Below are 10521 nucleotides of genomic sequence, written 5' to 3' on the forward strand. Positions count from 1 at the left end.
GAAATAAAAGCTGTTTTTTCATAACAGAAGGTTTCAGAATCTTATTAATTTTTTTTTAAAACCGCTCTAAATAAATTAAATGTACAGAGCCTGAAGCTTTGAACAGCTAACATCCCCATCAAGACCAGCTGTTCAGCTGCTTCTGGCAAACTGTTTGGAATTGCCATGGCTCCAGGAGAACCCAATCTTTACAGAAAAACTGGCCCTTTTTTCCCCTGCTCAGAGCAGAGAATTTAAAATGGTAATTCTTGGCTCTGATGAGGGAAAACAAAAACGTCTTTTATTTCCAAAGGAAAGAATTCTGACTGTTCTGCACAGACTGGGTTCTCCTCAAGCCATTCATGACCCTTTCAAACAGTGTGTGATAATTGTCCATTTTCTGAAAGCTGATCTTGGCTGCCGGAGTCCAACGGACTCAAGTGTTTGTCTTATTCAGCTAAAAATGAGGTAAATATAAAATAAAGTTAAAAGAAATAGGAGGAGGACAGGACCAGATCCTGAGCTGATAGAAATTGGTACAGCTCCATTTGTTGCACTGGAGTTATTTTTTTCTACTTTATTTTTTTACCTTCCAAGGGAATATTGGCACACAGCAGGGCAATGTAACTACGTTGTTTTAACTGATATATTCATTCAGATTTATAAACAGAGGACCTGATTCTCCACTCACCCTGGGGTAACTGAAGAGTAACTCCATTGAAGTCCACATGACGCCAGTGTAGAACACGAGTAAGTGAGAGGAGAATCAGGGGCGTGGATTATCACTTCATCATGCTACTGCGTCACTCCTATTCCCATTATAAGAACGTGTATGCTAAACAGAAATCTCGAGAGTGCATCACCAGTGCTGAATCGTTCACTGACATCTCACTTCGGTGAACACAATTGGAATCCAGTTGCAGTCAGTTATCAGAATTGTTCTCATTAAAGAGAATGTACCAAAGGATCCCACTTGAAATAGGTGCCCTCACATTTGTTACAAAAGCTGCAGTCCAGTGACAAATCCACCAGACCTTTGCCCATTGCCACTGACAGTCCTGAATCAGGGGGATTAATGATAATCAAATCCCTTCAAGCTTGATGCTGCTAGAACTGTGAATCTAGAGCTCAGAAAAACCCTCCTCAGCTGAGCCTCAGAGGAATGCTTTTACCAGAACTTTACAGGCAATAACATCTCATTTTAGGTAGACAAATGGAGTTCTAATCTGATGTTCCTATTGCTAATGGTGTTTTTCACGTTTCTTTCCTTCCAGAGGATAATGAGAACTCAAAGTCAGATGACAAAGGAAACCAATCAGAAAACAGCGAAGACCCTGAATCTGATAGGAAGAAGTCTGGGAATCAGTCAGATAATGAAATGAACTGTAATGACGATGGGAACAGCTCCAGCAACCAGGACAGCAGGGACAGTGATGACAGCTTTGAAAATTCTGACTTTGAGAATCAAAAGGCCCCTGAGGACAGTTTTGGTACTCTTGGTTCTATGCAGATCAAGGTGGAGCGCTACGTGGAGAGTGAATCAGACTTGCGGTTGCAGAACTGTGAATCGTTGACATCAGACAGCGCCAAGGACTCAGATAGTGGAGGGGAGGTAAATGCCCAGTCTTCCAGCAAACATCAAAAGAGGAAGAAGAGGAGGAAAAAGCAGAAAGGAGGCAGCATGACCCGCAGAAGGCTGTCAAGCACTTCAAGCCCAAATGGACTTGACTCAGCTTTGGTGGACCAGCCCCAGCTGCTCTCGTCGCCAAACAGTGCCTCAGTGCTCAAAATTAAAACAGAGATCTCAGAACCTATCAATTTTGATAATGATAGCAGTATTTGGAATTACCCACCTAACAGGGAAATCTCAAGGAATGAATCGCCCTACAGTATGACCAAGCCCCCAAGCTCAGAGCACTTCCCCTCCCCACAAGCCAGCAGTAGTTTACATGTCTCCATTCCAGACTCCGTTCTCACCCCACCGGGGTCTGAAAATACTGCCAGCCGCAAAACTCAGTTCAGCACCTCATCCAGCTCGGCCTTGGCTCCTGTATCCTCTGACCCTTTGTCACCCCCGCTTTCAGCATCTCCACGGGACAAACATCCCGGAGGTCCCAGCACTTCCAACTCTTTGTTGTACACTGGGGATCTGGAAGCCCTTCAGAGGTTGCAAGCAGGCAATGTGGTGCTTCCTTTGGTTCACAGGGTAACTGGAACCCTTGCTGCCACCAGCACTGCTGCTCAGAGGGTCTACACCACTGGCACTATTCGGTATGCTCCAGCTGAAGTTACTTTAGCCATGCAGGGCAACCTTCTCCCTAATACCCACGCTGTTAACTTTGTTGACGTTAACAGCCCCAGCTTTGGGCTGGATCCTAAAACGCCGATGGAAATGCTCTACCACCACGTTCACCGACTCAATATGTCGGGACCATTTGGAAGTGCTGTGAGCGGGGCCAGTCTGACCCAAATGCCTGCAGGGAACGTGTTCACAACTGCCGAAGGACTTTTTTCCACTCTTCCATTTCCTGTGTACAGCAATGGCATTCACACTACACAGACTCTGGAACGGAAAGAGGATTGAAATATGACCACATACTGTGTTCAGTGTTATTCTCTGAGGCATAGACTATGTTTTAATTTAGACCTTTAATTCTAGCACTTTGAATTTGAGCAGGTCAGCTTATTCTCTCGATATGATGGTCCCCCTTTCATTCCCTTTCTCTTTAACTTGACTTATTCTTTAATGTAAAGATATTTTTTTATTTTTGCCTTCAGAGAGTTGAAGTACCAGTTGCCTGCCATTTTGTCTTCTTCTAAGATGTGTGTTTTTTCCTTTGCATCTTTATTAAGATGCCTTTAATATGTGTATGCCTCTGCCATAGAATTCTCAGTGTTGTGGTAAAGAGATTTTAAAGTGACAACCATTGGTTTTACTTCACAATGATCTTGATATGATCAAGATTAAAAGAGACAAGCATAAACAATGTGCCCTGTTTGACTAAGTCAAATGAAAAGGGGTTTTTGTTCCTAATTCCTTTAAAAATAGGGGATAGTATTTTAGAATTTTATGCAGAGTTTAATTCTCTTTTTATGGTTAAGATTTTCTTACTTGCACATAAAATAATTTGGGTTCTTAAAAAGTTAATTTCTGGCCTGTGACTAGAATGTTAAAAAGTTGGACTAAATGTTAATTACTGAAACTTTAACTTAATTTCTAAAACCATGGTGCTATCATTTATTAATCTGTAATGTCTTCATACAATATGCAGCTTGTGGGCTGGGGTTTTTGAAAGGAATGTGTTCTGTACTGGTCTATAGTTGGGTGCTGCAGTCTCCTTGGTTAGTTAAGACAAAAGCCCTCATTAACATTTGCTGCAGGACTTAAAAATTTTTACCTCCAAACTAACAAACATAGCCTCACATTAAATTTAAATGGGTCAGGAAGCCTTTTTGAGAAAGTGCTTTGAAAAAACTCAATTAAATTGACTTGAGGAGCAGTTTTTTAGGTGGATATTTTTTCTCTCTGTTTTTTTTCTCAGTGTAACTGAGGCTAATTTTACAACTTCAAATAACACTTTGGAATAAAAAGAAGGAAAATATTTAACATGTTTTTATTTTTTCATTTAAAGTTATAGAGGGAAGGTTGACTTTTTTTGTTGTTGTTTGATTTGTTTTTGTTTTTTCTTATTTCTAGCGTTGAAACCAATATGTTTTAAAACTAAAGAATGGGTTAATAAGCTTGAAATAGATAACTACAACTGAAAACTGCACATTAAGTAAAAGAAAAGAAATCTCCTATTTTGTCTTTGTTGCCAGAAATCACAGTGTAGTGTCAAACACTCCAAATGACTGTCAAGTATAAATTCTTCTTCCACTCCATCTTTGGCAGCTGTTTGTTAAGGCATCTAATAACAGATGTGAGAACTGTAATGTGTACAATGTGTAAGTGTCCTTGGCTGTCAGTCCCATTGCAGTTTCAATGTGTGTTACTATATGCAGTATATACTAAGCTAATGTAGTTGTTTTGTCCTTTGTCTTCTCTGTGCTTTATCTCTAGTCCGGAGTGGTAAAGTCCCATTCCTGCAGTCCTAGTGAACCAGTGATTCTTGGGGGTTAGTGGTTTTTGTGTGGTGGCCTTCCTCTGTAATGTCACCTTATGCTGCTTCCACTGTCTGTATACCTTTTAATTTCTGCTGTTGCTTTGCTGTTGTGTATTCTCAAACCTTTCTCTCTCTCTCTCTCTCTCTGTTCCCTCCCCCCATTCTCTCTTCCTCCCTCTCTCCCTTTTTCTCTCTTTTTCACTCTCAGAGATAAAAGACTCTTAACTAGCTCAAGGTTATTGGAGCCATTTTTCCCACAGAGGAATTCTGGGTATGACTTACTCTTCCAGTGTGCCACACAATGCACTGAAGAGTAATGCTCAGATATATTAAACAAATTGATGCCATATAGCCTCAGTTGTTAACATTCCCAGAGTCCCTTGTGCTCTACTTGTAAGCAGAGGGTGCATTTCTTTGGTTTTCTCCCAGGCGTGCTGATGGAGTAATATATAGAGCAATTACCAGTGAGACAGAAAATTCTTTGAAAAGTCAACCGACATTGGTAAAAAGGGAAACTGAGTTTAGGATTGTCATATATATTTGCTTATGTGTACAATGCTAATATATTCACTCAGCTGTCCTTTGAATTTTTGATCACTCACTGTGTTGAGTCAATTCCTGCTTTGAATCTGAGGAGTAGGTCCAAGCCCACAGTGGAATAATAGTGAAAAGGAATTGGATGCCACAAATTTTAATAATGAGCATTTAAAGGTTATATGTGAAGGATTTAAGTGGGTCTAAAAAGCCAAGAAAACTGATTGGGAAATTTAAAGTTCAATTTTGGAAGCTCTACTCTAGCTGTTGAACTATCAAAGGAGTGCACCTATCGGCTACAAAGAACAGCTAGACAGCTGTTGTTGTTTTATTTTATTTTTATAAATGTTTCTGTGTTGTGTCAGAATGATTTCTGGTGATTTAAACTAACAGATAATCACAGCTGCTGTCTAAATCCATAGTGTTTAAAATTACAAAATGAAAAAAAACTTCATTACCTGTGAAGACTGTGTCTGTGTTTTTAACTATTTCTTGTACAAATATATGAAATCTTTTATGAGGAGACTGGTGCCAAGTAGCTGAATAATGGGGAAAGGGATTCTGTTCGTATAAATCTTAGCAGTGTTACCAACTCTACAATACAAAAAAAAATTAAAATGTTAAAAAGTGACAGCTATGGTACATTTATTTTGTGTTAAGCTAACCGAATCTAACTTCTTGAGTGCCTGGCTTATTTGAAACATTTTTTTTCATTGATCATTGATAATGCTGCAAATCAGAAATGTACATACTTCATTTACAACAGGGTTCTTTTTATACTTTTGTAGATTCTCATACATGTCATACATGGTTGTCTTTATGTAACTTAATTTTTTTCATCCCGCAGGTGCCATTTTCATAATAAACTTCTCTTGGATTTGTTACTATCTGGCATCATTTCTTTTACATATAACCATCCTGACTAATGAATGCTGGTAGTATTTGTTTGAGCAGGTACCTTTTTAATTGTTTTGTTTAAAAAAAAAAAAAAAAAGCCACAGCTAGATTTTATTATCGCTTGTGAACTGAAGAAAAGAAGCTGTCGAGATGCAGGTTAAAAATGCTAATCCAAATACTACACCAATTTGCCACCATCCTAAATTCTCAGCTACCCCAATTCATTGTCATACTGAGCATTGTTATGCACATTATCAAAGCTGTATAATGGACCTGTAACATTAACCACTATAGAAGGTGTGCATTTTGTCTTGATTAATGCACACTGGAAGAGGGCCGCTTACATACATTAATCGCTTAAAATGCACTTTATATTTTCATTTATGATCCTCTACAATGTTATAACCAAACTCTTCAGTCACCTTTGTTCTATGTAGGCTGTTGATTTTTCTGAATATGTACTTTCTTCCTCCAGATTGGCAAAATGTAAGTTGTTGGTATTTTATGTGTTTATTGGCCAAACTGTCTGCCTTGCAAACTGAGGGCAGAAGAGTTTGCCGATGCCAAAAACCCACAAGGCTCTAGGCCTTGTCTTCATGACTGAAGTACAAAAATCAAATTGGACTCCAGTTTTGATTACACCAGAAATCCATACACAGTGGTTGACCTTAAAAAATAAACAAGTATCAAGAAATTCCTCTGCACAGCATCTGAAAAACTCTGCTTATTTCCTGTTACCTGCACATAGGGGGAAACTGTGTCTTAGGAGATAGTATTGGTAAGCATTGACTCTGTAATGGTGACTTGTATATGCGGTGTGGAGACTTGCATATAGTGGATTGAAAGAAGAAGCAGATAGAATGGAACAGCTATTTTCACCCTTACCCCTCCTAATGTGAAATTCTATGAATCGGGCAATTTCAGTGATTGGATTTCTTTATGCTGCCTTCCTGAGCTGTGACAAACTTTACATACATTGTGCTGATTCCACTCATTCAGGGAAAAAAACCCTGTGTAGCTGATTCTGTGATCTCCGTTCAGATAAAAGAGCACATCTGAGAGTACACAATGGGGTGAGGGGGCAGTGGTTATGATATCCATACATGAGTGTAGGCCACGCTCTATATTGTTGGGTGCCTGAATCTTTCTTCCCCTTTGGGTTCCACCTAACAAAGTTAAATATTTGACACATCATTCTAATAACACTCGTCCAGATTCAGAATACCTCACTCGCCCTGAGTAATACATGACTCCACAGATAGTGCCACTGTTTTCAAAGCAACTACTTCCAGAGTAAGATACTATTCAATGGAAGTAAGCGTGTGAATCTGATCATTAGATTTATATATTTTTTTTAAATTCTATGCACCGTTATAGTTCAGTGAGCCTGCCTGATGATTTAACAGCATACGGTCTGGGTCCCTGAATTTCCAAGCAATTGAGAACTCTTGCTTCCCAGGCTACCAGAGACTGAGTTTGATATGTCTCCAGTTTGCAGGAGGTAGAAAGGAGCAGAGGTCAGCAGGCTGCTTTCACATTTCAGTTGGCACTGCTTCTTGTTTATGAGGTAACTAGGGGCAAAGAAGCCAAAAAAGAGAAAGAGGGAATTTAAAACGAGCTAGAAAGAATGCCCAGAATAAAGGGGAAATGGAAGAATAACAGATCCATTCCAAATTAGTTTTAACCAATATTAGCTAAAGCCGCTAATCCCCTGAGAGGTTTTCTGAACTACAAAAATACCCAATGCATCCGATGAAGTGAGCTGTAGAGCACGAAAGCTTATGCTCAAATAAATTTGTTAGTCTCTACGGTGCCACAAGTACTCCTTTTCTTTTTTTAAAAATACGCAATGTTATTGTCTAAGCGTTGGTTGAGAGATACAATAACAGCCAAAGTGAGCAAAGTAATGATGAGATGCCAGTGTATTATGTGAAAGAAAATGGTGGAAAGCCAAACTTAAATAAGGATATTCTTTCACTGATATACAGTGGAGTATGGATTTTGTGAATTGTTACTTATAAGATTATGAACTTAAAGAAATGAAAACCAACTGAAATATTGGCTTTGATTTTTAAAATTTTCAGACAATAATGTATTTTTTAGAAAGAAAGTTGACCAAATCCATCCCTCCTGCCCCCCCCCCCCCCCGCCCCGGAAGAATTTGCCCCTGAATAATGATGTCTGGAAAGCAAAAGCAGAACCTATGGAAGGAAATCTTAATTCTCAGTGCACTGGTCAGGCATGGCAGTAGTTTACTATCTCCGAAGACCCAGATGAAGTGGTTGCAAGGGAGAATAGGGCTGTATTGAAACACGGTAACTTTGAAAAATTAAACTAGGGGAAAATCTTTAGGAAGATTTAAATTTCAACAGAACACATTGCTACTATTGCAAGGTGGTCATGTCAATGCTGTGACTGTGATGCGCTACAGCTGACAGCTAACTTAGCAATACTTCTCCCGGGAAGTTGCATTCGCTGTATCATGTCACTGCTCTGAGAGCAATTTGCATAGTGTTTTCCTTAACACTGACTTTATTTTATTTTTTTTTAATTTGGGTGCCGGAGCAAGGATTGGTTGTCAGCTATCCTAAGCTAATTAACTGTCACCCATACAGAAAGCTTCCTGTTTGCACAGGAAAAGTATGAACAAGTGGGATGTCAAAGGAAACACAAATTTTCAGGTAAGATCTGAACCTTTTACAAGACATGTGCCCCCAACTGGAAAATTTTGTTGGATACATAATATTCTCAAAGCCAACATAGGGAAGGGGGGAAGAGGGTGTGTGGCAAGGGAGGGAAGTGAGGTTCACTATACGTGCCTATACCCTGTCCCAATTTGAGCATTGTGTATAAAGTGTAATGTATGAGTACAGCTATTGTACTGTATTTGAAAACTCTTCCAGTTGTTCCTATGACAGCTTCCAAGTTACCAAATGCTAATTCAGATCCAATTTCCATTAAACATAGCTAATAACATGTAACATATTGTTTAACCCAAGAGGAACTTTCTGTCGCTTTCTGAAAATCAAGGTGTTTTTTTCTCCAAATTAATTTTATTCAGTTCCCCAAAAGCCAGCCCAGGAGATGGGGGAGGATGGAAGAAAAATTTTAATTTGAATAGACAAAGTGAAGTGGTTTGTAAAATTAAAACCCAAGGTAGTTCAGACCCAGATACCATGTCACACACTTCACCAAATTTGTGCAGGGAAGGAAGGTTAAGTAAATGGTTCTGATTTTTGGCCTGCTCTGGTAGTAACACTGTAGGAGTTAATGGCTCAGGAGTTTGGTTTTGAGCCATACAAAATGAGGTGCGTGGTTACAATTTTGCCTCCATTGGTAGAGGGTGAAAGTCATTTCCATGTAAGAGCCATTTAGTAGCCCGCATGAAATGAGTTAATTGTTTCAGCCCATTTCCTAGAAGACTTGAAACCTTCTCACAAAAAGCATGATAACATTCAGTACCTTTAACAGGCTGAGAATGGAATAGCAAAAGGACTTGACCATTAGATCAGGGTACAAGCATATTTTCAAGTCCGTGTTAGGACGTTTGCACTGCTCTGTATATAGAAGACTTTGTCTAATTTCCTTTCACCAGCACTATACACAAGGAAAGTATTAACATTACCTTTCCTATTATAAGTTTTCTTGAGGAAAAATACTCCTATCTTGTTTACAGTTAAAAAAAAAGAGTCTAATATTTACTTGCAAAAGGGAGGGAAGTAGTTTTTCCCTTGTTCTAAAGTTGTTCATAGATTTATAGAGGAAATGACATGAACAGGATGTATTAACAATGTGACCCCAGTAGAAGGAACATTCCCTTTGTGGATTATTGATTTAAGAGTTTGTGTGTGTTCTCTGAATAATCACAATGGGTCAAATCTTAGTCTTGTTGAAATCAATGAGAGCTTGACAATTGACTTTAATGGGTCCACAGATTCGGTCCAAAGTTTGAAGACAATATTCATAAGGAAACAACACAAGGATAATTTTTAGGTATCAGGACGCAAATCATAAATAAACATTTCCTTAAGTATACTTGCTGTATAGTCTGTGAATCAAATCCTCTTTACCCTGCTGATACTCTGCTCCATGGTCTAACCAGCCACACATTGACTGCGCATCCCTGTTTATTTAATTGAAAAAGGGGCATTGACAAAAGCGTGATCCATCATTAGTGAGGAATTACACTTTGCTAGGGTTATAAGGACTCAAGCTATTGTTACAACCAGTGAGTGGGTATGACACAGAAGCACAGTTAGAAGCAGGGAGACAAACACTTTTTGCTTTTGCTGTGTAGATATACCCTTTCTTCCCTTTCTGTGGTTTGGGGAGTGTAGCTGCCCTATGGATACTCTCCTCCTCCCCCAGCTCCTTGGTTGGTAAAGTGAGTACTTACTAGGAAGGCAGAGGAATCTGAAGTGGGAAAATGAAGTGGTAGATACTGGTGCTTGGTTGAGGAGTTTCTTACAAGCCCTCTTACCATTAGGTGAAGCAGCTGCAACATCCGATGGTAGTAGAAGAGGTGTCTCCTTTCCATCTGCCTCATCTACACAAAGATCTATTCGCTCACCAACTCCTCCTTCCCCTCAGGGACAGAAGGAAAGAAAGAGACTCCCTTGTCATTAACTCCAAGGGGATAAGGAAACAGAAGAGGAGGTGCCTCCTACATCACCTTAGCCTGAACCCCAGTGGGAAAAGACCTAAGGGGTAACAAAATGGACCTGTGAGCATCTTATCCCGTCCTGATGCTCCATATTGGGTTGTGGGGGAGTGAATTTAAAGGGCAAATGAAGGCAAATGAAAGATGGAAGTGAATGGGGAAGAGGACAAAAGAGGAAAAGGAGAGTATAGAGGAAGGAGGAGAATGGAAAGATGAGAGAACAGAGGGGAGTATTAGATGGCAAAAGAGGGGAAATGCAGGGAAAACCTAAAGTCAGTAGGACTACTCATATAGTGCTCATCACCACAAATAAGAGTTGCATAATCAGGACCTTATTGTCTTGCTTCT

General features: G+C 39.5%; 1 protein-coding gene across 8 annotated transcripts in view; it reads left to right on the top strand.

The window, feature by feature from the left end:
- NPAS3 (neuronal PAS domain protein 3) overlaps window positions 1-5498 on the top strand; it is an 832983-nt gene extending 827485 nt beyond the window's left edge. For all 8 annotated transcript variants that reach the window (XM_037900583.2, XM_043548371.1, XM_037900579.2 and 5 more), the window contains one exon: window positions 1254-5498. In XM_037900583.2, the coding sequence (XP_037756511.1) occupies window positions 1254-2563 (1310 nt within the window). In that variant the 3' untranslated portion in view covers window positions 2564-5498. The remainder of the gene's footprint in view (window positions 1-1253) is intronic.
- The last annotated feature ends 5023 nt before the right edge of the window (window positions 5499-10521 follow it).

This window comes from Chelonia mydas, chromosome 6, assembly GCF_015237465.2.
Source record: "Chelonia mydas isolate rCheMyd1 chromosome 6, rCheMyd1.pri.v2, whole genome shotgun sequence".
NCBI lineage: Eukaryota > Metazoa > Chordata > Testudines > Cheloniidae > Chelonia > Chelonia mydas.